At 41.0% G+C, this 27,370-nt stretch overlaps 1 protein-coding gene across 5 annotated transcripts; it reads left to right on the top strand.

Moving 5' to 3' along the window:
* The first annotated feature begins 6,643 nt into the window (after positions 1–6,643).
* On the top strand, positions 6,644–19,734 carry LOC133378286 (ferritin, lower subunit-like). Of its 5 annotated transcripts, none has more exons than XM_061613105.1 (3): positions 6,644–6,937; positions 17,047–17,124; positions 18,898–19,047. In XM_061613105.1, exons 1-3 carry the CDS (start codon positions 6,764–6,766, stop codon positions 18,958–18,960), a joined length of 315 nt encoding a protein of 104 aa, XP_061469089.1. In that variant the 5' UTR covers positions 6,644–6,763; the 3' UTR covers positions 18,961–19,047. The 5 variants fall into 5 exon arrangements, with proteins under 5 accessions (XP_061469089.1, XP_061469087.1, XP_061469088.1 ...); XM_061613103.1 differs by having other exon boundaries at positions 16,978–17,124; XM_061613104.1 differs by lacking the exon at positions 18,898–19,047 and adding an exon at positions 17,855–18,421 and having other exon boundaries at positions 16,978–17,124.
* The last annotated feature ends 7,636 nt before the right edge of the window (positions 19,735–27,370 follow it).

Below are 27,370 nucleotides of genomic sequence, written 5' to 3'. Positions count from 1 at the left end.
ATTCATAGGGAGTAGTACGTTTTTTTTTTAAATGCAGTGAGTTTAACTAGGTAGAAACTCAGTGAACAGAAACATACCACATTTGAAAGCTACCTAATCACACTTCTAGTTCACTGGATTCTGAATATGCCTATGGTTTCCCCCCCCCTTTAATAGTTGTTTTAAAAACTGCACTCATTATTGAAAAAAATGGAAATGGACTGCCTTCAAGTCAATTTCAACTTATGGCGACCCTGTGAATAGGGTTTTCATGGTAAGCAGTATTCAGAGTGGTTTACCATTGCCTTCCTCTGAGGCTGAGAGTCAGTGACTGGCCCAGGGTCACCCAGTGAGCTTCATGCCTGTGTGGAGATTCGAACCCTGGTCTCCCAGGTCGTAGTCCAGCACCTTAACCACTACACCACACTGGCTAAGTAGATTACCACAAAAAAAGGATGCTCAGCTTTTTCGTAATGCACATCCCATGTGCTATTTTTAAAAAAGCTGTCCAGATCTCAGCAAATATTTAACAGACAGCCAAAAGCTTTAGCTTGCACTCTATCTCAGCAAGAGGCAAGAAAAGAAAGGAGGAAGGTCCACTATGTGTTTTTAGGTGCTAAATTGGGAAATTTTATCAGAGCATTCTCTTTGGTATATTATTGTTGTTGTTACTCTTATAATTGTTATTATTATTTTTTAAAAATACCCACCCTTCACCCAGAGGTCCCAGGGTGGGTTACAACAATTTTAAAACACACAATTAAAATTGTTAATAACAACCTAAACAACATCACAGAAAACAGGTTGGGTATGCTGATCATTTGTTCAAATAGGAGCAGCCAACACCTGGGGTTCACATAGTTCCTGTATGGTTTGGGGACATCTTTGTGATTGACCGTTCTCTGAAGCCTTGTCTGGAATTGCTTGTGCTATAGGGTCAATGATGGATCACAGCTCAGTAGTAGAGCATCTACTTTGCATGCAGAAGGTCCCAGGTCCAATCTCGGCAAGAAAGCACCCTGTCTGAAACCTTGAGGAACCAATGCTGGTCTGTATGGACAATACCAAGCTAGATGGACCAATAAGGCAGCTTCCTAAGTTCCTAATATTCCTACCTTTTATAAGAGGACTTCCTTATACCAAAAGTGGGAAGCTAACAGTACAGGCTGCACAGATTCTGTAGGACCCACCACCATCTCAGTTTAGGGGACCTCCTGCAAAAGGGAGATAGGAGTCAGCTTTGTATGGCTGCCAAACTGAACTTGGCAGTCACACATGTGACCTTAATGCAGCAGGCACTGAAGTGTCAATGGCACTATATAGGCCAGGGTGCTTCCAGACAGGTTTTTATTGTGGGATCGGTGCTCCTCATGCATGCAAGTTTTGTGCAACACCCACACAACGCCACTGGCATCCAAGTGCCAGTTTATATACCCCCTCCCAAATTTAATCTAATTTATAAACTATTGCCAGTGACCCATTTACAACATTAAGTCCCTGTCTGGAAGCACCCCAGGGCAAGACTCTGCACTGATTGTGTTTGGAGAGGAAGAGCACAGTGTGTGTAAGTAGGCTGCTATTTTTATCTCATAGGGAAGAGAGAAAGCAAAACTGAACTATGAAATGGGGCTTGTTGTTCGCATTTGAGAACCCAAGATCTAGTCCACTTCACACAAGTCGCCAGCCTGAATGGGGAGGAGACAGATATGGCATAATTCAGACTCATGTTGTATGTAACATTTTGTTCTTACAGTTTGGCTTAAGTAGATAGCTGGATACAAAAAAGTAGAACATAAGGACTGTGGTTTAGGATTTCCTGGACAATCCTATGAGCAGAAATATAGAATTATCTTTTAGATATCCAGCTCTAGAAAATCCCTTTTGTTGACCAGTTCCCTAACATTTTTGGCATGCAGGCATTCAGATTACCTCTATATAAAGCCAATCTATAAAGAGCACATAGCATAACACTGGAAATCTTAATGGCAAGAAAGAATCTGGAATTGATTCTTAGTAAAATCAATTCAATTCAAAGTAGTAAAATCAAGCAGTTCAGTGCTAGAATCTGGTTTGCTGCTGCTGTTGTTTTACATCTTTCACTTCCGCCATTAAAATATAGAAATGACATCAGCAAGGAATTTTAGATTTGAATTTTCTAGGATGCACAATGATTGGATGTGCACAACGATTGGAAGTGCACAACATGTGCAACTAAAAGGGAAATGACAAACAAACCATGTATGTTCAATAATAATAGCACTATTACTGATCTGACAAGCGTTCATTATGTATATTGAACTTCCAAGAAAAAATGGCTCTTTCCCACTTTCTATTGTGTCATGTGACGATAACAACATTCACAAGTGCTGTTTTCCAGAATAAGACGGCACTTTCCTATGCAGTGCATAGAAGAGTGTATACAAGTAAGTCTTTCGGTGGTTCTAATCCCCAGGTAAGTGTGCATGGGGCTGCAAAGTTAGAAAATGCCAGAGACTGTGTAACATGCAATAATACAGCTTTGGAATGTTGGAAGTGGGGCAAGAGCAACTCCTGTTTTGTTCTTTAATGTTCCAGAAGGGAGATAGAGTTAGGGTCCTCCAGCTGGATAGGCTTGACTACCTTTACCTGTGATGCTCTGACTGATTTCCTTCCGTCGTTAGACTGATATGCTTAGGGAAGCTTATCTGCCCCTCCTCCTTCCGCCCTTTCCCTTCTTTGACTGTCTGAGAGTGGACACCTTTGTCTTTGCTCTCTCTCCTGAGCCATGAGGGCAACTTCCACACCTGGGCGTTGCGCCTCCAACTTAGTTAGCTAGTTAGAACTAGGTATGCCGTTCCTATCTACTATGTATTTCTGTAAATAAAGTAGCTTTTTCTTATTTTACTACATCTTAAGTCTCAGTGATCCTAATGCAGGTTAAAAGCCTGCCACTTAGGTAAACATGCACACACTGGGACACATGCATCCCGTTGATGATCTCTGCTCATTTATAGAAATTTACATAACAAAGGGTTATGGCGGCCCAGTAAGCTAAGTTGAATTGCAAGTTGTGCCTAAAAGCTAAAAAGACTAAATACTGTGTGTGATTTACAAAGAGATCCAAAAAGGAGACTAGGTTAGAGAAAGAAAAGCAGAACAAAAGATAGGAAAGCCATGGCTGGAGAATCAACGCTTAAGACAAGCATCCTTAGCTGGAGAAGGACTATTATGCGGATTGGAGTCTTCGAATGACTGCACTCCTGGAAGGAGAGGATCTGTATGAAATCCTGACAGATCCCGAACCCTCGGCAGAGGATGAAACTGCTACATCCTGGAGATATAAGCATGCAAAAGTGAAATCTCTTCTTATTTCTGCATTATCAGATGAGGCACAAAATGTTTGCATAGGATGTGAGAATGTGAAGGAAATGTGGCAGAAGCTAGAAGAAATATATGACACAGTCTAAAAATCATGTAATGTACCTTTACAAGGAATTGTTTACTCTGAGAGAGGCAGACAGCCTCAATACACATCTAGGAAGTTTCACAAGACTGCTCCGTGAACTGGAGAGGTGTGGAAGAAAATTTGATGATGAGATGCAAAAAGCATTGCTCCAGAGCTCTCTCCACAAAAGCCATCATTCAACTGCTTGTGTGCTAGAACAGACAGACCAGAATTTGAATCAGATTATATATTTGAAGGACCAGGATTTTAAACAGAGACAGGAACAAACTCTGTCTGAGAAGGCAAATCTTACTATGGGCAGCGACAACAGGCATAGAGGGATGAGTCATCGCCCGAAACCACAGGAGGGCACAGAACACAGAAGGAAGCTCTGTTTTAAGTGCAAATCTCCAAATCATCTTCAAAGTGATTGTGATAGGTGTCAGACAGGAGCAAAGCCTGACTTTAAACAAAGACAGACTGAAAAGGCAAAAACAAAGGCTTCTAGTTACCATGTATGTGATGAAAGGAAAGATGGTTATAAAAAGATTTTGAATTGATTCAGGCCGTACAAAAAGGCTGTAAAAGTTTATTTAATTTTTTTAAAAGACATACACAGATGGTGTCAACTGCCTCTGGAGACACGTTCCATTGTCAAGGAATAGGCACGGTGCAACTGCTTTGCAAAATGCCAGAAGGCGAAAGACGGCTTGAACTTAAAAACTGCCTATATTTTCCAGATTTCAAAGACAAATTAATAAGTGCTACTAAGATAATGGAATTGGGGGGTGAACTTTATATGAGTGGAGAATTTTGCCATGTTCTAGATGAAGGAGAAATATGTTGCACTGCAAAATTGAAAAATGAAACTATACATGCAAATGTAGCCAAACAAAGCTGTGATTCTGGATGTTTGCATATTTGACATAGAAGAATGGGACTTGCCAGCTTAGCCAGAGTAAGTGCTCTAGAGAAAGAGAATTTGGCTAGAGGCATTAATGGGACAATGCAAATGTGCAAAAAAATGTGGGTGCTATATAAAGACAAAAAGTGTGAAACCAACATTTCCTAAGGAAAGTGAAAGGAAAACCAAAAAGCCTCTAGAATTAATTCACACTGATCTTTGTGGGCCAATGAAGGTGCCATCCCAGGGTGGAAATTAGTACATGCTGACTTTTATAGATGACTACTCAAGGTATATTACAATGTATCTGCTAAGAGAGAAAAGTCAAGTACTTCAAAAATTGAAGGACTATGTCAGGATTGTGTCTAACAAATTTGGCAGAAAGCCACAGATCATAAGATCTGACAATGGAGGAGAATATGTGTCCAGGGCTATGCAAGACTTTCTCCGTGAGGAAGGCATAGAGCACCAGACTACAGTTGTTTACAGTCCAGAACAGAATGGAGTCGCGGAACGCATGAACAGGACCCTTGGACAGATTATTCGTTCCTTGCTGGAAGATGTACAGTTACCACAGAAGTACTGGGGAGAAGCAGCAGTTACTGCCACCTACCTGCAGAACACCTACCTTCAACAAGGAGGTTGAAGTGAAGTGCCTAGGTGATGTCACTCACTACCTTGGAATACAAATTGAAAGAGAAGATGATGGATCTTTCTTGCTGAATCAAAATCAAAAGATCCAAAACCTTCTCGAGTCTAGGACTGAAGGATGCACATCCAGCACCTTCTCCAGTGGAAGTAGGATACCTAAAACTAGACCAGAACAAACAACCATGGGGAAGACCATGAGAGCTACAGACAAGCCATCGGAAAACTTCTGTATATCAGCACTGTTAGCAGGCCAGATGTGGCAGTAGCAGTGGGGTACTTGTGCTGAAAAACCAGCTCACCAACCAAAAAGGACTGGGAAGCAATCAAGAGAGTGCCGAGATATCTGAAGGGCACTGCAACCATGAAACTGAAGTTAGCAGCTACCTGAGATCCCAAACTAGTGGGATATGCAGATGTTGATTGGGCTGAAGACACTACAGATCGAAAATCCACAAGTGGAAACATCTTCTGCTATGGAAATTCAGTGATCAGCTGGGCAAGTAAGAAACAAGAGACTGTAGCACTGTCTTCCACAGAAGCAGAGTATGTGTCAGCTTCTGAAGCAAGCGGACAGTTGATGTGGCTGCTTGAACTATTGAAAGATTTAGGCATCTCTATACCTGGGCCTGTTGTGATGCATGAGGACAACCAAGGATGCATCAGACACATGGAGTCAGAAAGGGTGAGTTCACGGACCAAGCACATAGACGTGAAGCACCATTTCATTAGAGATACCTACCGCAGAGGACTACTCAAGATGGAGTATTGTCCAATAGACAAAATGACTGCAGACGCTCTCACAAAAGCATTGGGCAAAGTCAGACATTGCAAGCTGCGAGACAAGATGAACCTCGTGGGCTGAACCAAACACTCGTTGAGAAGGGGTGTTAAAAGTGGGGCAAGAACAACTGTTTTGTTCTTTTGTTTATGTTCCAGAAGGGAAATAGAGTTAGGGTCCTCCAGATGGATAGGCTAGACTACCTTTACTTGTGATCTCTGACTGACTTCCTTCCGTCATTAGACTGATATGCTTCGGGAAGCTTATCTGCCCCTCCTCCTTCCCCCCTTTCCCCTCTTCTCTTCTTCGACTGTCTGAGAGAGAGGAGACACCTTTGTCTTTGCTCTCTCTCCTGAGCCAAGGGGGTAACTCCCACGTCTGGGTGTTGCGCCTCCAACTTGGTTAGTTAGAACTAGGTATGCCTTTCCTATCTACTATGTATTTCTATAAATAAAGTAGCTTTTTCTTATTTTATCTTTATTTGTCCTAAGTCTCAGTGATCCTAATGCTGGGTAAAAACCTGCCACTTAGGTAAACGCGCACACACTGGCACACATGCATCTCAGACTGTTGACAATCTCTGCTCATTTATACACATTTACTGTACATAACATGGAAGTGCGTGTGTGATGTCTCCTAGGGGATGCAGGTCAACGTGCCTCTTCAAGCCCGAGAGAAGTTCTGTCAAGGACCGTTAATCATCTGGCGGGGAAGGGTGTTTGGAGAGTGCCCGCGCGCATCTAGGTGGGCGCCAGGTGCCAGCAGCCCGCCCTGCCTCTGCGCTTTGACCCCGGAGCTGCATAAATATAGCGGCGGGGAAGAGAGCGAGCTTCTTCGTCTTCACCTTCCCTTCAAGAACTACCGCTTCCTGGTTGCCTCTAAAGGGGGTAAAAAAACTCAAGTAGGTTTTTCTTTGATGTCCCAAGTTCGGGGAATTCCTCAGTGACGCGCCGACGGCGGCCCCGTCGTGCCTGGCGGCTAGACGGAAGTCGAGGCCAGCGCAGTGAGGAGGCCGCGGTAGGTCGCCATGGCCGAGCCGAGTCCGAAAAAGTTCAAGAGCGGCCTGCCCTTGTGCGCCATCCACCGACACGGCAAAGCTCTGGGCAAACAAGTGAAGCAAAACTTTCCGGCCGTGGTGGAGGAAGGCTTGTGCGGTGTCACCAGCGCCCTGCTGGAGGTCTCCTATGTCTTGCAGATGCTGGTAAGGCCACCGTGCAGCAGCAGCAGGGCGCAGCTTTTGACCGCCTTCCCGCAATAGACACGCTTGGGCAGCGATTGCAGAGGGATAGCGTAGGACGCGGCGGCTACGTCAGCGCTCTCTTCTTTCCGGGCCTTTCCTTAGCTACTTTACACGACCACAGCAACGACGGCTCACTCAATCTTTCCTCGCCCGGCTTTTCGAGGTGGCCCTCCCATCCCGCCTCCCCTCATCATCGCCTCCACTGCACTATTAGGCTTCTCAGTAGGGTTCTTTCTTTTCCCACTTCTCCTCTACCTTTGGGCCTGATTTGCACAGATCGTTTGGTTACTTCTTCCCAGTAATACCTGGCAGGCTTGGTATAGGAAATAGCGAAGTAATATCTGGGATAACATAAGAACATAAGAACAGCCTGCTGGATCAGGCCAGTGGCCCATCTAGTCCAGCATCCTGTTCTCACAGTGGCCTACCAGGTGCCTGGGGAAAGCCCGCAAGCAGGACCCGAGTGTAAGAACACTCTCCCCTCCTGAGGCTTCCGGCAACTGGTTTTCAGAAGCATGCTGCCTCTGACTAGGGTGGCAGAGCACAGCCATCATGGCTAGTAGCCATTGATAGCCCTGTCCTCCATGAATTTGTCTAATCTTCTTTTAAAGCCATCCAAGCTGGTGGCCATTACTGCATCTTGTGGGAGCAAATTCCATAGTTTAACTATGCGCTGAGTAAAGAAGTACTTCCTTTTGTCTGTCCTGAATCTTCCAACATTCAGCTTCTTTGAATGTCCACGAGTTCTAGTATTATGAGAGAGGGAGAAGAACTTTTCTCTATCCACTTTCTCAATGCCATGCATAATTTTATACACTTCTATCATGTCTCCTCTGACCCGCCTTTTCTCTAAACTAAAAAGCCCCAAATGCTGCAACCTCTCCTCGTAAGGGAGTCGCTCCATCCCCTTGATCATTCTGGTTGCCCTCTTCTGAACCTTTTCCAACTCTATAATATCCTTTCTGAGATGAGGCGACCAGAACTGTACACAGTATTCCAAATGTGGCCGCACCATAGATTTATACAACGGCATTATGATATCGGCTGTTTTATTTTCAATACCTTTCCTAATTATTGCTAGCATGGAATTTGCCTTTTTCACAGCTGCCGCACACTGGGTCGACATTTTCATCGTGCTGTCCACCACAACAACGAGGTCTCTCTCCTGGTCGGTCACCGCCAGTTCAGACCCCATGAGCGTATATGTGAAATTCAGATTTTTTGCTCCAATATGCATAATTTTACACTTGTTTATATTGAATTGCATTTGCCATTTTTCCGCCCATTCACTCAGTTTGGAGAGATCTTTTTGGAGCTCTTCGCAATCCCTTTTTGTTTTAACAACCCTGAACAATTTAGTGTCGTCAGCAAACTTGGCCACTTCACTGCTCACTCCTAATTCTAGGTCATTAATGAACAAGTTGAAAAGTACAGGTCCCAATACCGATCCTTGAGGGACTCCACTTTCTACAGCCCTCCATTGGGAGAACTGTCCGTTTATTCCTACTCTCTGCTTTCTGCTTCTTAACCAATTCCTTATCCACAAGAGGACCTCTCCTCTTATTCCATGACTGCTAAGCTTCCTCAGAAGCCTTTGGTGAGGTACCTTGTCAAACTTTTTTTGAAAGTCTAAGTACACTATGTCCACTGGATCACCTCTATCTATATGCTTGTTGACACTCTCAAAGAATTCTAATAGGTTACTGAGACAGGACTTTCCCTTGCAGAAGCCATGCTGGCTCTGCTTCAGCAAGGCTTGTTCTTCTATGTGCTTAGTTAATCTAGCTTTGATAATACTTTCTACCAGTTTTCCAGGGACAGAAGTTAAGCTAACTGGCCTGTAATTTCCGGGATCCCCTCTGGATCCCTTTTTGAAGATTGGCGTTACATTTGCCACTTTCCAGTCCTCAGGCACGGAGGAGGACCTGAGGGACAAGTTACATATTTTAGTTAGCAGATCAGCAATTTCACCTTTGAGTTCTTTGAGAACTCTCGGGTGGATGCCATCCGGGCCTGGTGATTTGTCAGTTTTCATATTGTCCATTAAGCTTAGAACTTCCTCTCTCGTTACCACTATTTGTCTTAGTTCCTCAGAATCCCTTCCTGCAAATGTTAGTTCAGGTTCAGGGATCTGCCCTATATCTTCCACTGTGAAGACAGATGCAAAGAATTCATTTAGCTTCTCTGCAATCTCCTTATCGTTCTTTAGTACACCTTTGACTCCCTTATCATCCAAGGGTCCAATTGTCTCCCTAGATGGTCTCCTGCTTTGAATGTATTTATAGAATTTTTTGTTGTTGGTTTTTATGTTCTTAGCAATGTGCTCCTCAAATTCTTTTTTAGCATCCCTTATTGTCTTCTTGCATTTCTTTTGCCAGAGTTTGTGTTCTTTTTTATTTTCTTCATTTGGACAAGACTTCCATTTTCTGAAGGAAGACTTTTTGCCTCTAAGAGCTTCCTTGACTTTGCTCGTTAACCATGCTGGCATCTTCTTGGCCCTGGCGGTACCTTTTCTGATCTGCAGTATGAACTCCAGTTGAGCTTCTAATATAGTGTTTTTAAACAACTTCCAAGCATTTTCGAGTGATGTGACCCTCTGGACTTTGTTTTTCAGCTTTCTTTTTACCAATCCCCTCATTTTTGTGAAGTTTCCTCTTTTGAAGTCAAATGTGACCGTGTTGGATTTTTGTGGCAATTGGCCAGTTACATGTATGTTTAATTTAATAGCACTGTGGTCACTGCTCCCAATCGGTTCAACAACACTTACATCTTGCACCAGGTCCCGGTCCCCACTGAGGATTAAGTCCAGGGTTGCCGTCCCTCTGGTCGGTTCCATGACCAACTGATCTAGGGAATAGTCATTTAGAATATCTAGAAACTTTGCTTCTTTGTCATGACTGGAACACATATGCAGCCAGTCTATGTCCGGGTAGTTGAAGTCACCCATTACTACCACATTTCCTAGTTTGGATGCTTCCTCAATTTCATATCTCATTAACACATGCCAGCTATCTCTTGAAGCTGCGACCATCAAGCCATGAATATGCAGGGATGAACCAGCCTTTGTTTTTAAAACGGGGGGGGCAGACCTGTGGCTGCAGTTCCAACCCTCTTGCATGGGAAACCCTCTAAGTAGCCTTATCTTGTGTGGTGGTGAACCCATGGCAATCTTTATGCATGGTTGAGGCATGCTTTTAAACAGGGCTATTTATGTATTCTGGGGCCATATTATGTGAAAACACTGAAAATATGTTCTGACTTAGGTACTGGGGAGCTGTGGCTAACTTTTTAAAAGTTTTTCCTTTGCTGAATACAAATGAGGCATGGCTTTTAGTGTATATTAGACCAGTCTGCTGATGTCTTTTACTACACACAAAGTTACTAAATCTGCCTTCTTTCCACATGTGTGTATGCATTCATACCCTCTACTGACAAAGCTAAGTATTTACCATCAGGTATACTTTGTCACATATGGGTCTGTCCTCAGCCTAGGATAGAGGTTCATTCCCTTCTTTCACAACACTCTGTCATGTCCCTGTTGTGCCATTGTTGTGCTTCCAGTTTTTCAAATGTCTTCACCTTCATAGATGTTCCTTATGTAAACCAACAATCATTCACATGCTGAGCCAACCTCTTGCAGCGTTATGTTAAGATGCTCAGTGTTGAAAAGCTGTATGAAAGAAATCATGGTGTATTTTGTCCACATAGTGGCAACTGGCTGTATACAGATGGATTGCACACAACTGAATGTATATATGCAGAATTATTTGTTGTAGTAGCAAATTAAATTGTTAATGCATGTGCACAAACTTCAGGTTTCTACTTCACAAGGCAGAATATTAAGTATTTGGGGTCCACTGTTTGGGGGAGGGAGATGTATATGCATGTCCCCAATTTGAGAGCAGTCTAGTATTTTGCATGACCAAATACCTAGTTTCTAGGCTATGTGGAAATATCCTAATAGTTTTTATACTACCACATAAATGAGTAAAGTCAGTCTGTACCACACATTATGGTACATTTTATTGCTGTATGAAATTATTACATTGTTATATTAATTGTATTCATGTCTGACTTCCGGGAAGGGTGACTTCGCTTGTGCCTGCTTTTGAGACGGGCTCCCGCCTCAAAAGAAGCTTATTCAGATATAAATCAGTCAGAACATTTTTTTTTTGACTGATGAAATTTCTCCCGGGCAGGGAGAAACGTAGAGATCAACCTCAAAAGCCTGTTTTTGTTGGGAGGACTGGATTTCATTAATTTATGAGAAAAGGTCCAGCCAGCAATGCCGGACGGACTTCCGAACAAGCTCTGTCTGATTAATGCGATACGTTTATCTTTTCTTCAAAGAGAAAACGGACTAACAGGCAAGCACCCTTCTTTCTATTATTTTTTTTTACTTGGTTTAAATTGTTGCAGCAAAAAGAGATTTGTCAAATGAATCAGCTTTAAAGAACTTCTGGGTGAGCTATAACTCTTCTCTGTTATTCACGAAATTAACAGCTTATCTCTGTTTCTATTGCAAAAAGCTGTCCTGGAAGTGCATTCTAAAGATATAAACAGAAGAGGGATTTCTATTCCGAGGAACATTATATTGTCTGGGACTATTCTCTTTTTGGTCTATTTTATTTTGACGAATCTGCTTCTTCACGACGCCACTAACTGTTTTGATGCTGGGAACTAAATTTGTTTTGTATTCTTGAACATAGAGAGATAAGGCAGGCTGCTCTGTTTATACTGTGATGTCATCAAGCCTGGAATATTAACCCAATTGTTGCTGAAATAAGAAGTGGTTTTTTTGTTTTGTTTTGTTTTCGTGGTTTTAAAATTGGCAATCAAGAAAGTGGCTGAGAATCTGGAAGTAATTATGTTTCAGAAAATAATGGATGAGATTGAGATAACGAAACAAACCCTGCGACAGGGCAGTAAGGAGCTGAAAATGGAACTGAGCAAAATGACGCAGGAGCTTAAAGAAATAGGGGATCCTGTGAGAGAGGAGAATGAGATCAGAGATGAGAAAAGAAAAAATAAAGGGAAGATACAAGCCCTGGAGATTGGAACAAATGTGGAATTGGAAAAAGATCTGGAGTTTATGGATATTAGAAATAAAATCTACTGTTTGGAATTTAACGTTATCTCTGAAGAAATTAATGAAGATATTAGAGATAAAGTTATCAATGGCTTGGATAATCTTCTGGACTGGAATGACGTGATGGAGCTTGATATAGAGAAAATCTATGGAATTAACTGCAGCCATGTGACAATGGAAAAACTCTCAAGAGATGAGCCAGTGCATTTTGTAAAAAAGAAGAACAGAGATATGACTTTACAACAATGTTTCAGCAACTTATTCAGAATTGATGGCAAGAAAATATTTGGGATAGAGGAAATTCCCATCAGACTCTTATTATATGACTATGACAGCAAGATTATTATGGAACACTGATAATGGAAGATTGGACACTGAAATTACTGGACTTAACAGGACTATTGAAGATGGAAGATGGAATTAATAGGGATAATGGAATAATGGCTATTGAAATTATTGGACCTAACAGATTTTGATGAGATGGATTAATCGATATGTTTATTTGGACTATGGTTATGACAATAAGATTATTATTATTATTAACGAGATGGATTAATCGACATGTTTATTTGGAGAAAAATTGATAGATATATTTCTTAAAGAATTGAAACCTCTCTTTGACTTTTTGTGGAAAGAATAAAGTAATGTTTATGAGATTTGATGATTAATTAAGATAACTACTGGAGGAAAGTGATTTTATAATATAATTTAAGAGACAGGATTGTTATATATTGTAGACCTATAACTGATTTGATCTGCGACAAATGGGAAGTCAACATTTTATTTTTTTGTTTAATCATTTTTGTTTTGTTTTGTTTTTTGTCTTTGAATGTTTTATGATTTTGTTTTGTATGTTTTATGAAAATTTGAATAAAAATTATTGTAAAAAAAATTAATTGTATTCATGTCTAATATTTGTTTTAGGAAGTTAAAGGGAATGCATTGCATATAAATGTTAATAATATGCATAAAAAATAATAGTTCAGCAAATATCTGCAAGTGGACACTTTCCTGTTTTCTTATGTAATTCTTCACCTTTGCCTGTTGCTATCTGGCATTTCTTTTGATTTAAATACATAATTTTAGATGAGTTTTGCTTTTTAGTAGGCCCATTCTTAAATATATTATATTGAAAGGATTTAAAACTTTCTTGGATATGTGAAATGTAGTGATTGTGAATCGGTCTTTAACAAATTCAGTTCCTTTAAAATATGGGGGCAGAAGTAGAATCCTTTTTACCTGTGAAAATGAGATTACCTGTTAAGGGACCTGGTAGGTAACTGAAAGTAACAAAGCAACATTGATTTATACAGTAGAACAGGGGAATCAAAGAATGAAGGAGGTGGGAGAGGGGATGAAACTAGTTTGATGAAGGGTCAGTGAGGTGGCAAGAGTTTTTGAGGCAACATTCAGAATGAAAAAAAAAATACCACAGCCAAAAAGAGTTCAAGAAACAAGGAAAGAAAAACTGACTCAGAGCTGAGCGCTGGGAGGCCATGACAGCATCTTTCAGCTGTCACTGCATTCCTTCTAAAAAGAGAAAAAGGAAACTGGTGACAACACTGCCCTGATTAGACATAAGGATCACAATTCAAGATGACAATATCCTCAGAATATGAAAACATATTTTGTTACCAAAAACAATGAGAAAAGAGATGACTAATAGTCGTCAGTGCCATTCTCCTTGGAGGCGCAGAATGTACTTGGACATTTGCTGGAGCTTAGTATGAATCTGGATCTGTTTCTTCCATATAGTTCAAGATGTTCTTCATATTTCAGTGTTGCTCAGACCTTAGTAAGTGCTCTTTCTTATCTCACGTAAGTACTAGGCTAAAATCTCCATCACCTGTTACCCCTCTGCAATCTTCCATAGCAGTCTACTTATACTGTTGTGATTCAGGCCACTGAATGCTGTGCAAGAAGTCTTAGTCATAAAATGCTGTTAAACGGTGTAACTTCCATGAAGCAAGTGAAAGGAATATTTGGTTGGGGGTGGAGAAACTCAAAAGGGACTATCTGCGGGACTTGAAAAAATTGTTAGAGGGTGGAAGCAGAGGCAAGGAGGCTGAGGTCTGAGTAGCCGCAGGGTACCATCTTGTCCCCCATGCTGTTTAACGTCTATAGGAAGCCCTTGGGAGTGGTCATCAGGAGATTTGGGGCAAGGTGTCAGCAGTACGCTGATGATACCCAGCTCTCTCTGTAAAATCTGAATCGGGAGAGGCTGTGCAAGCCCTTGACAGCTGCTTGCACTTAGTGGTGGGCTGAATGAGGGCCAGTAAACTGAGTCTGAATCCTAGCAAGATGGAGGTTCCCGAGTTCAGATAACTGGTCAGTTGCCTGCTTTGGATGGGGTTGTACTCCCTCTGAAAGAGCAGCTCTGCAGTCTGGGGATGCTCCTGGATCCATCTTTGTCACTAGAGGAACAGGTGACCTCAGTGGCTAGGAGTGCCTTTTACCAGCTTTGGCTGGTAAGACAGCTGCGTCCATTTCTGGACTGGGACAGCCTGACCACTGTTGTCAATGCACTGGTATCCTCCAGGCTGGATTACTGTAATGCGCTCTATGTTGGGCTGCCCTTGAGGTTGGTCCAGAAGCTACAGCTGGTGCAAAATGTGGTGGTGAGACTGCTCACTGGGGCAGGGTATCGCCAACATGTCACCCCACTGCTGAAGGAACTGCATTGGCTGCCCATCTGCTACCGGGCCACGTTCAAGGTTCTAGTTTTGGTCTACAAAGCCCTATACAGCTTGAGACCAGGATACCTGAAAGACTGTCTTATCCCTTATGTACCCAGTCAATCACTGTGCTCTCCAGGTGAGGGCCTCCTACAGATACCATCTTATCAGGAGGTCCATTCTGCACAACATAGGAAATGGACCTTTAGTGTAGCAGTACCTACCCTGTGGAACTCCCTACCCTTAAATATTAGATAGGCACCACCTCTGTTATCTTTTTGGCAACTGTTGAAGACCTTCCTCTTTCAACAAGCCTTTTAAGCTAAAACCTATTCCCAGTCTGCTTCTGTGTTGGAATTGCTTTTTAATATGCTTTTAAACCTTTTTTTTTAAAAACAATATGTTTTTAACCTTTTTTTAAAAAAATATTCACAGCTTTTTAAAAAAAATGTTTTTAAATATGTTTTGTTCTAATGCATTTTAATGTCTGTTTTTATGATGTTTTTAAGTGTTTTTAGTGCTTTTGTTTGCCGCCCTGGGTTCCTGCTGGGAGAAAGGGAGGGATAAATAAATAAACAAACTCATTGGGCAGTAGATACAGGAGATTTAAGGGTTGGTAGCCAAAGAATACCCCACTCTTGGAGGCAGTATGCTACCAGTTGCTAGGAATTATTAGTGAGAGTGCTATTGGACTCAGGTCCTGCTTTCAGGCTTCCCATAAGTGTTTGGTTGGCCACTGTGAGAACAGGATGCTTGACTAGATAGCCCTTTGCTTTGATCCAACAGGGGTCTTCTTACGAAGGCTTAAGGAGAGTAAAAACATGGTAGGTAATGGGCTGAGGAAAGGGGGACATGAAGCGTAGCAGCAATCCAGGGCTGAGTCTTACATTATGGGAATGTCATGATTTCTATTTTCCCATTCCATCCCACACACTGCTTTCAATTACCTGAGAATACAGAAGCCACATCAGAAAAAATGAAGCTGATGTGGGAAAAACGACAGTAGCACCAGGGGCCAGATCTGGAGAATGGGGCAGGAAAGACACTGGTAATTTGATGCTTCCTCTGCATGCCCTACTTGTCTACAGGCTTGCTTTGTTACAGGGAGTGACACAGGATGCAACTATGGGAGGGAAAATGGCAACCATGTTGCCTCTATGTCCCCTATATTCTTTCCAGTCTCCAACTATGACTCTGGAGGCAACAGCTCCTAACTTTCTGCAATGAAGGATATAACTAATGGTACAGCCTATGGCATTCCTTACCAATATTTATAGAAATATACTGTACGCTGATTCAACAACAGAGGTCTGCATGCAGAAGCAGTCTTGTGTGCATGTTGTTGGTAAAAAAGTACATTTGGATGAGCATCCCTATGCATACCATGATGTGCATTTGAGCCCTAATGAACTGTCTGAATGAACTGTCTTTTTATATGAATAGAAATAGGCATTTGCATCCAGACCCACTCACTGCTACGTATGCAGAGATGCGGGGCAGAAAATCTGCTGCTGCTATATTTTTCTGCCAGAAAAAGCCATTTCCAAAACTGCGTTGTTTCATATACATATATCAGGCCCAGCTAAGTATTACAATAAAAATAATTTCCAACATAACATTTTGAATTTGTTAACTATATATGTGTGCTGTATTGATCCCTTCAACTCAAATATTTCTTTTCAATTCAACTGCTTTCAGCTTTTTTGAGGAAAAAAATCAAATATTTCTACATTATGTAAAGTTAATAGGTCTTACTTCTTTGATATCCTATGTGTAAATATGCAAAATCAGATCTGCAAGATAGCATGGCCAGTGGTCAGGGATTATGGGAATTGTAGACCACCAGTATCTGGACAACTATATGCTCCCCATCCCTGATGTAAGAAATCAGAAAACATTCTTAAAAACTAATTGCCAATGACTACAGCTAGATCAGGCAGTGTAGTCTTTTGCCTGATGTACAAGGTTTACTTTAACTTATCCCGCTGACCTACACATTAAAAAAAATCCCAAGTATCTGATTTTATTTATCCCTATGACAGCATGTTAGAAAAACAAAGATTTTCCAGGCCTCTGAAGAATTAGAGTTGTTCCCATATTTTTTTTACGCCTACAAGGCTTTACAGAAAAGCTAAGTAAGCATTATTTTGACATATTAATATTTTTGCAGTATTACTGTACTTTGCATATGAACTACAGTGGATGTTTTGTGTTGTTGTCTTATTTGAAAAATACAGGGTGAAATCTTTTATCATTCTGACATGGCTTTACCTAATGTTTCTAAATTCTTCTTGGATTGGGCTAAGGAGGAGAGAGAAGCAGCAGAAGCTCTGATACAATACCAACTTGACAGGGGAGGCCTGTACTGCACCAGAGTCATCCAGGTATGTGGCAAAGTTTGAACTCATGCCAGACTTTTGATTTCATAAATTTTAATATAACAATGACATTCCCTTTCATACATACCAAATCTTTGTTTAATACAATATTTCATTCTTAAGACATACATATATAGCATAATACTAAGCTTGTTTACTCAGAGGTAAGTCTTCCTGAGTTCAGTAGCACTTACTCTTTAATAAGTGTATTAATAAGGGTAATAATAAGGGCTGCAGCTTTAGCTTATGTCTACGGATAAGGTCATGAATGCACATTTCTAATAAAAGGAAAATGCACTTTTCTAATTTAATAACATCTAGTGATGCTAGAAGCATACACAATCCCAGGACTACTTAAGATGTCATGCAGAATCTCTGACTGAGAAAATACATAAGTTGCATGTCTGGTGTAACAAATCAAAAGGGAACTCACACATATCCCTAACGGTGTGTGATATACATCTGCATTTAGCTACATCTTTGTGCATCTTTTTCATGTTAGCCTGGAAGCATAAAAAGTGAGACAACATTCATGTTTCTTCTATCAGTGTTTCTGCATAATATACGGAGTTTCAGGTCCCTGACAGTGAAACTAAAGAATCAGATTTGGAGCTTACGTTTTTCTCATACAAACCCAAATTTACTATTTAGCCATCAGTCTTACTGCATTTGTTTCAGGGTTGTTGTTGTTTTTAACATCACTGTAATCATGATTTAAGTTTTTTCTTCCCCACAGCCGGAATGTGAGAGGCACGTGTACACAAGTTAACACATATAAAGCACTATCACTACACCATGTCTTGCAGTCTCTAGCAATTATACAATTATTTTGTTTTTCGGTCTCAAGGCAACTAATCTTATGCTTCTGTTCTTCCCACACCCTGGGACAGGCACCACAATCCACATCCTTCAAATATCTAGCAAACTCTATTTGATTATTGTTTTATTTTTTCCATTGTGGGCATCTTTCCCTGTTCAAGAGAGCAGCACCCACATAAGGAGGATCATTCCATGTACTTAAGTCCCACCCTTCCTCCAAGGATTTCAAGGTAGAGTAAATAGATTTCCCTCTTTTATTTGAAAACCACATGGATCTTTGCTGCAGTCATAAAACCATTTAGTAGCAGGGTTGAAAGGGGCCTATAAGGCCATCGAATCCAACCCGCAGCTCTATGTAGGAATTCAACTTAAAGCATAGCTGACAGATGGCTGTCTTGAATGCCTCCAGTGTTGGAGAGCCCACCACCTCCCTTGGTCATTGGTTCCATTCATGGTACCGCTCTAACAGTTTGAAATCAGACTTCCTCATAGGACTTTATGCAGCTTTGTAGCAGTATGAATTGTTTCAACTCATTATAGGCTCCCATTATAATGGGATTATACTGCCATTACATATTATATACTGCCATTATACATTGGCAGTATACATATTATAAGTAGCATGTTATCCACAACAGTTCTGCAAAAAAAAAAAAAAAGGTTAACATACGATATAAAAGCTGTTATAAGCTTGGTTAGCATCCTTATGTGCATATATTCATTTGTTATATTTGTATCCAGTTAGCCTTGCCGTAATTTTAATTTTGCAAGATGAGTTAGGATGAAAAATAATGATTTTCCAGTTCCATTAGTAAGTGTCACAGCTGAGCAGGGATTTTAACCCGAGTTCCCCAGTTCCAGAGGACAGGATAAGAGGGTTAGAAGTTGTTGAAAAATGTGGTGGAAGCAATTGTAACTTCTACTTTTTGCCATCTTTGTTCTGCCGGATGTGTTAATAAGTGGTGTGGCAGCAGCTCTGGAAGTAGCTGTAATACAGTGGAAGACAATGGCAGGCTATTTTGAAGAGCTTTATGCTTTGAGTATCAAGAACTCAGACCCTCACACTGCAAGCACAATTAAGAAGCAATTTCTAGCACCCAAGATACAGAAGATCAAGCTGATGGGAGATCTAATTACCAATGCTCAGAGGCTTAGGAGCACCCATGATAGCAGAGGCGACCTTGAGAACTGTCTTATAGACCGTTTGCAAGAAGAACTGAAGATTGGGCCAGATTCAGAAGCTCACTGCAATCTCTGTGCACCACTTCAGAAATGGTCAGGAGCTGCAAATGAGCTACAACTTCTACAAGAGGAATTCCCTCAGCACAAGAACAGCATAATGCCAAAATACCAAGGCTAACGTTGCTCCCCCTTTCAGCCTCTGTGGAAAGGTTTGTGGGAGGCAGATCAAAGACAGGATCACAAATGGCATTAGATTGGTTTGGATCATGAAATACGCCACTGCTGAGCAGTTACATGATATTCATACATCAGTGAATTGGCTCAGCATAGCTGTCTGTGGGTTGATGTGGTTTGTGAAAGCCAAGTCCCCACAAACGGTATCCATACCATCATAATTTGGTTATTGTTAACTTTGTTTATTTCATTATGTCTTAAAAAATAGTTGGTCTATCATGGCCTTCAGCCCCTTTATAAATGTAAGGACTCCTTCCATTCACAGAAAAGTTGCACTGGCTCTAACCCACAACCTTCCAGACAGTGATGTATCTCTACTATAGCCATGCATTAGGTTAACTTGAATAAGGGCATCAATAATTTTAGCTTTCTCTATTATATAGTAAAATTATTTTATAATGCATTCCTTCACAAGACAATTAGATTTTAGCGTTTTAACGGATGTCCTGATAGATGACTTTATAAGGTTAATAAAATTCTAATTTAGTGCATATCCATTTTTATGCTAAAATTATTTTATATTGCTACATAACGTAATGTAAGTACAACAAAATTGTTTACTTTGGTACATTGTATTTAGATTTTTTTAAAAGGCAATCTTTTAATATGAGCTATTTTAATAAGCATTTAATATGCATGCTATAGCAATGATAATACATATTATCATTTATGTTCACCGCCCAGAGAGCTATTGCTAGTCGGGCGGTATATAAATTTAATAAATAAAATAAATAAAAATAAATAAATAAATAAATATTTAAAAACAAAAATTGAAATAATTTTTCTTCTGTGATTTCTTTTCGTGATCATTTACATGTTTTGCTATTGTAGTGGAGAAGCCATATAGAGAGATAAGCCATATGAATGAATGAAGCACACCCTCTGCAGTCACAATACTTAACCGTGTTTGTTTTCCTTAACACGGGACACTGGGAGCACTGAGGATGAGAATGTTAGTTGTTGTTGTTATGTGTCTTCAAGTCGATTAGGACTTATGACGACCCTATGAATCAGTGACCTCCAAGAGCATCTGTCATGAACCACCCTGTTCAGATCTTGCAAGTTCAGGTCTGTGGCTTCCTTTATGGAATCAATCCATCTCTTGTTTGGCCTTCCTCTTTTTCTACTGCCTTCTGTTTTTCCCAGCAACATTAACATAATTAGATTGCTCTACACCAGGGAGAGGGAACCTGCTGTGGGCCAAGAGCTGTATTACCCTGGTGGAAAACTTGTCAGGAGCCATATTCCAAAAGTGGATAGGGGCAGACCCAAATGTGCCAGATATGCACATAATCACACTCAACTTCACAGACACACACTCGACACCGAAGTGTTCAGGATTGTAAAAACAAAAAAGGACTGCAAGGAGCTCCAAAAAAGATTTCTCCAAACTGAATCAATGGGCATTAAAACAGCTGAAGCAGCTCTCCCGGTAGGGCAAACCACAACACTAGCTTACCGACAACACTTCCTGGGTAGCTAGTGTTGGGGCTCCACCCCAGTAGGTGAGCCAATTCTGTAAAACAGCAAATGCAGTTCATGTGACAGTAATCAAATTTCTAGGGCATACATTGATACACTTGGCTTCCTCTTTCAACTTGTGTAGGGCAAAATAAATGCATATACAAAAGTACTGGAAGAATGACATTTCCTTATATAAAGGTGTTATGTTTCCAAAAAACCTGTATCTTTTGTTGGTTTCTGAGCCCAGTTTAAAGTGCTAAAGTCAGCCTCTGAGACTCTGCTCTGTTGGTAAGACTAAGAGATAGGTTGACGAGTGGTAGGGATAGGGTCTGTTTGGTGGTGGCCCTGTGTTTGTGAAATTCCCTTCACCAGGAAATATATCTTAACTCCATCATTGTTGGTTTTTAGGAGAACTATTAAGATGATTTTTATTTCAGCCACATTTTATTAACTGCTGTTTTTTTATTGATACTGCTTTTTATTTTTTTAAGGGGGAATGTGGTTTTTAATTTGGTATTTGCATATGGTGTATTGTTTTGTTATAGAATATTTTGTGAGGGCAAGATGCCCTGAAAAGTGATCTAGAATAAAACCAAATATATATAAATACCCTTTGTATCTGTGACAGTGGGAAGATCTGGCAAGTAACAACAACAAAAATGGTCAATCACAAAAGAACTATATAAATGTAAGAAATAGATAAAAATAAAATAAATAAAATTATCCACTGAAACCATGATTGCGTTCCACAGATTATTATTCTAGCCCAAATTTGACCCCTGCATCTTAAATTAACAGGATACTGTTAAATATGAGGAAACCGTTCCTTATAGGCTAGCAGGATATCTCATGCAGCTCCAGTATTCACTCTCTTTTACTCCGCTTCCATAGATAGATGAGAAATAAATAGCATCAAAATGATGACCCTTGCATGGTTTATGATTAATCTCATTTCTAAGCACACTGAAAACTAATGCCATGTAGTGGACAAAATGCTTGATTTAGACTAAGCTTTTTTAGTAGTAGTCTTAGCAAATTACTATCCCTCAGCCTAACTTACCACAAAGGGTAGTTGTGAGCAAGAAAAATAAAATAAACTGTGCATATTCTGGCCTGAAACCCTTGGGAGAATGGTGGGATAGGAAATGAGATAAATAAAACTACACTCCCTGGTTTCTTAATTTGTTGATTTTTGCATTTGGTCATAGATCCTTCATGGAAGATAAGGCTACTTACTAGTTATGATGGCTATATGCTTCTTCCAGGATCACAGGTAGCATATTCCTGAATAGCAGTCTTGGGAATAACAGAGGAAGGGCGTTACTGCCTGCTTGTGGGCTTCCTGGAGGCATCTAGTTGGCCACTATAGAAACAGGATACTGGACTAGAGAGGTGTCTGATCCAGCAGGGCTGCTCTCGAATTCTCTGGAGAATACTGCACTGGCCAGCATGCTTATAGTTCATCCTTTACCCTAGGGCAGTGGGTTCTTAACTTTTTTTGGGTGATGGACGCCTTTGATAATAAATACAATTTATTTTATTGTATTGGAAATTGATTTTTTTTTTTTGTAGCCAGATTACAGACCTCCTGCAGCCCATCCATTGACCCCCTAGGGCATATTATAGAATGCTAATGCCACTGGCAGCTAAATTGTAATGGACAAAAAAGAAAACCTTAGTTAAAAATAAAGCAAGTTTTCATTTCACCTGTTAGCTACTGGATCATTTTAGAAAGAGACAGGGAGCATCCCCTAGTGGACTATGAGTATAAAGCAATCTTGAATTAGTGTTGATTAGCTAAGGTACCAGCCTTTACCACTTATCAAAAGGAAGCCAAACAAAAATTCCTTCATTTTGAAGCCAACCTGAATAGTTACTGAACTTGTAAGTGTTGCCTTTTGTACAGGGGTCAGGCAATTATTCTTGGGTTTCCTTTTGAATCTGTGTTTAGTACACACATTTCAAGAATTGCGGACATATGTATTGTTCATATATATCTAAAACTGACTGTAAAATAATCTGTGGCAACATACTACTGACTAGCTTTTGTTGTTGTTATGTGCCTCCAAGTCGACTACAACTTATGGCGACCCTGTGAATCAGTGATCTCCAAGAGCATCTGTCATGAACCACCCTGTTCAGATCTTGTAGGTTCAGGTCTGTGGCTTCCTTTATGAAATCAGTCCATCTCTTGTTTGGACTGACTAGCTACTGCCACATATAAATGTGTTGAGACTTGCATGTGATATGTTAGATGAAGAGAAAAAGAAGCTGCCCTTATCACTGTGATCAGATAGACTAAAGAATATTACCCTTTTAGGGTGGCCAGCAACTATGTTTGGAACTCCCTGCCTGTTGACATTAAGCAGGTAACCTCACTATTGTTTTAGATGCCTGCTAAAAGCGTTTTTTATTTCAGCAAAGCTACCCAGACATATAATGTGGCTACACATACTTTAGCCATTTGTTTGCTTTAAAAGTTTATTGATTTTGTCTGTGTTTTGTTGATTATTATGTATACATGTTTTTAAACAGTTATGGGGTTTAGCTGTGTTTTGTGGATAATTTTATGTGTACGTGTTAAACAACATAGCAATCTTTCTAAACAAAAAGAAAATAAAAATAAAATATTATACCATTACCTACTGTTTTGATATATACATTTCTATTGTATAACAGAGCAAGTGGAACTGCCATTTACTGCAACAGATTACTCCCCTCTGTATCTCCTTATGCAGGTTTAGATCGATTGTTGGAGACATTCTAGAATCAATGGAGACTGAGCTCTTGTTTTTTTTCTACTTAGTCCACACGCAGTCTAGCTCTATTGCGTATTTTTTACTCCTTAACAGTGCTTCCTGACCAACTGGTTTCATTCAGAAACTGGAAGCTCATTGCAAATTTATGCTGCATTACCCCATAGTGTTTCCATTTGAAAACAGATGTAGGCAATACAGGGTGTATCCACACTTGCCCAATGCCACTGTGGGTGGACATATACCAAGATTGCAAGTGGTGGAATTTCAAACGCATATCAAGTAACCTGGACGGCAGGATCTACAATCAATCTAGACTAAAAGCATGTTGAGGAAGAGCATGAACAATTCCATACTGAGAAAAACTATAGTTTTGTGCTACAAATTGGATAAGTGCGTATGAAGACAAAGTTCACCTTGAGATATTCCAGTATCTAACCTTTGTGACTCTGCTCATGTTGGAGTAAACTACCATTCATATCATCTCTGACCACTGGCAACACTGGCTGGGGCTAATAGGAGGCCAACAACATCTGCGTGGGCACAAGACAGCCACCCCTCATCTAAGGGCATAACCAGTGTCATGCCTTTCCCAACCCAACAGATCTGGTTTCCATTTGCAACTGGATGGGCCAGAATAAAAGATCCAAGAGCAACTACATATCACAACAATCTTACTGAACATAATACAGGAAGAGCCTTAGGCTGCTGTCCTATGCATACTTACATGGAAGTCAATCCAACTGAACATGATGGGACTTACTTCTGAGTAAACTTTTATAAGGTTGCAATGCAAATCATTTTGCCACTCCCTGTCATTCCCACACTTCTGGAAGAGTTGCTATGCTTATTTAGAGACTTTCTCAACCCCCTTTAAATCTCTGATCCTCCCCACTACAGCAATTGGAACCCCACTGTATTGGAAGGCAACAACAGTCCTGTATCCTCAGCTAGTAGAAGCTGCCACAACCTTGAAGTGTTAGGTCTTGGTTCAGCATTCTCTACAGCCAGATAGTTTTCATAAATGTGACTTAAGCTGAAGTGAGTAGAGACATCTACGCCTACAGGTAGATTCGATGGGAGAGGTAATTTTGAAGAATGGACCCAAGGGGTTCCTGCTAGAGACAGTTATTTACCCTTTGGATCATCCTGAAAACAAAATCCTCACTTTTTTTTTCTGTAGAGAACCCTTTATTTGGCCAATGTGAGGAAGCGCCTTCTCGCGTGTGATACAAACACCATCCTACCAGGCACCTTTTTCACTGTATCCCAGAAATATGCCTCACTGGCTGCATGGGGATTTACCTCCAGGAACTAAACCATACATCCATATAATTTGCAATGTAGGCCTCTTGCGCCGCTATTACTGCCTTCCCACAGAGAGTTAGGCTCCTTGCCTAAGTGTAACTGTGTAATCCTATACCTGCCTACTCAGAAGTAAATCCCAGTGAAATTAATGAGGCTTATTCCCAGGGTGGTAGGTCTAGGATTCCAGCCTCAGCAGGTAAATTTAGGATAATGAGCTCCCTTTTTTTTTTTTTAACTGCCTCCAAGTAGCTCGCTCAGCCTTCCCAGGCTGGGGCCCTCCAACTCCCATCAGCCGCAGCAAACACATACTGGAGGGCTGTATGGTGAAATACCTGGAGGGCTCTAGGTTGGCGAAGGCTCTGCTAGAGATTGAAGCGTGAGGAGAGAGAAAAAACGCGCTTTGGGAAACGTCCCGTTAAAACTTTCTCCCGCCCCGCCCTATAAGGATAAGCTTTTGTTTCCCCGTCTCAGAGGGAGGATGTCTGTCTTAGGAGCGGCCGACTCGGCCTGAATGAAATTTCCTGCACAAGTCTTTACTCTCCCTTCCCCTAGCAAAGGAGCGCGATACGGTTCCCGGCTGCTTTTTGGCATTATAGCCTATAGGGCTGCTTCTCTCTCACCCCACCTTGCCCCCACATTTGCCTGGGATTGGAAACCCTTCCTGCAAATTAGGATTGGTTGGTTGGTTGGATGTTACCACGCCTCCCCCCCAAAAAAACTGTCTAACACACAATAAGAAATATCTAATTTGTACACAGAAAGAAATACCACGCTAGCTCCAACCAGATTTTAAATGTATGTCGTCGCCTTTGGGGCTAGATGGCTGCGATTTACGAATCCGCTGTAGCGGAATACTTGGAATATAAGTGTTTTAATAACAACTACGATAGTACTAAAGGTCTACCCACAGCACCGACCAGCTTGGCTTAAGGCCTGCTCTTCGGCCTTAATTGACTGCTGGACGCGACCATTGCTGGTGGGAATGAGTAACCAAGCCACGGAAGCAAAGCGACTGGGGTGATCTTCCTTCTGACAGAAGGAGGAAAAGACGCGGGAAACTGGCGTGGTGAGGAAGGGGAGACGACTTCGTTCAGACAGAACCAGAAATCATCTGATATATAATCACAAATCATATGAAGAGATTATCTCTTCTTTTCGGTTCCACGCCCTTTTTATTTGTCCGAAAAGTGCACGATCTCACAGCTCACATAAGGTGAAGCCATTAACTGGAGACGTTTAGACCGACGACGCTTTCATCTTTTCTGGTTGAAAGAGCTGTTCTACGTAGACCGGAGAGGGAGGGGGAAAGTGTTTATTTCGATCCACATCCCTCCTCAGTTCACGGGAGATTGGCATCCAAGAAATAAAAGGCACAAACAGGGAGGCAAGCGCTATGCAGTCCCGTGAATTTCAATGCAAGACGTGTAGAAGGACTCGCTTGATTTGTTCCCACTGAGTTAAAAGTATTTCGCTCTGGCTAGATCGTCCTCCAGCTGGAGGAAAAAGGCACCCCTGACCCTTAAATCGTTAGGCTGCTTCATTTCTCCTTCCCCAGGGGTACGCTGAGGTTATAAAGTAGGAGTTCTTTTCCTTTTTTAATGAATGAAATCGGGGAAAGTGGTTTAAGAGTAAATAGATTACTAAGAGAGAAAACATATATTTTATGATTACCAGCAGATAAACATATATTTATGCAGAAGTATTTTTAAAAACAAAATGTATCGTTAAGAGCTGATATTACAATCCAATCCAATAAAGTAAAATGAAAGTATTAGGAAGGTGAAGTTGAACGAAATAATTCCACGAATGCGATTATTTCGATGGGAACATCTATCAAGACTCCCTTCCAAACGGGGGAAAATGCTACTTACACATTTAGAGAAGAAAACATTCTCCTAAAACGGCTCCACAAACTACTCAACGTAACAACGTTGCAGTTATTTTATGATCCCGGCCCCCCCCATAGATTACGATCTCTTTCTTTTTTAAAACACTAAGTTCATTTTTACCTTTCGCTATATATTTGCATTGTGCAGAATATATTTTCTTGAAAGAATTATGAATACAGATAGTTGATTACTCGTGGAGAGAGAAAACAGCCTTGAGTGCAAGAAAAAAAACCCTGTTAGACTGACAAACGTTCCCTTATTCTTTGCCTTTATTTGTCCATTGCCTTTATTCATTTCGCAAATAATGCAAGGAGCCCGACAAACGCTAACAGCAGCACTTTGTAAACGAATTAAAGTCGTGGTGCGGTCCTCTCTCAAGAATGCCATCTGGGCAAGAGAGGAAGCCAGAGAGAGCGCAGAAAAGGGCGATTCCCCTCCCCACTCACCCCCCGACGCTTTTTCTCCAGCTGCTGCAGTTTGACATTTGCAAAAACTTTTCTGCGGCTTTTGCCGGACAGGGTCTTATAGCCGCCATCCAATCGGGACGAGGTTTTTCTCTTCTCCCTCCCCCTTCGCGACCCCAGCTACTGGCTCTGCGAG

This window comes from Rhineura floridana, chromosome 2 (assembly GCF_030035675.1).
Source record: "Rhineura floridana isolate rRhiFlo1 chromosome 2, rRhiFlo1.hap2, whole genome shotgun sequence".
Classification (NCBI taxonomy): domain Eukaryota; kingdom Metazoa; phylum Chordata; class Lepidosauria; order Squamata; family Rhineuridae; genus Rhineura; species Rhineura floridana.
This window is presented reverse-complemented; position numbering and strand designations above follow the sequence as displayed.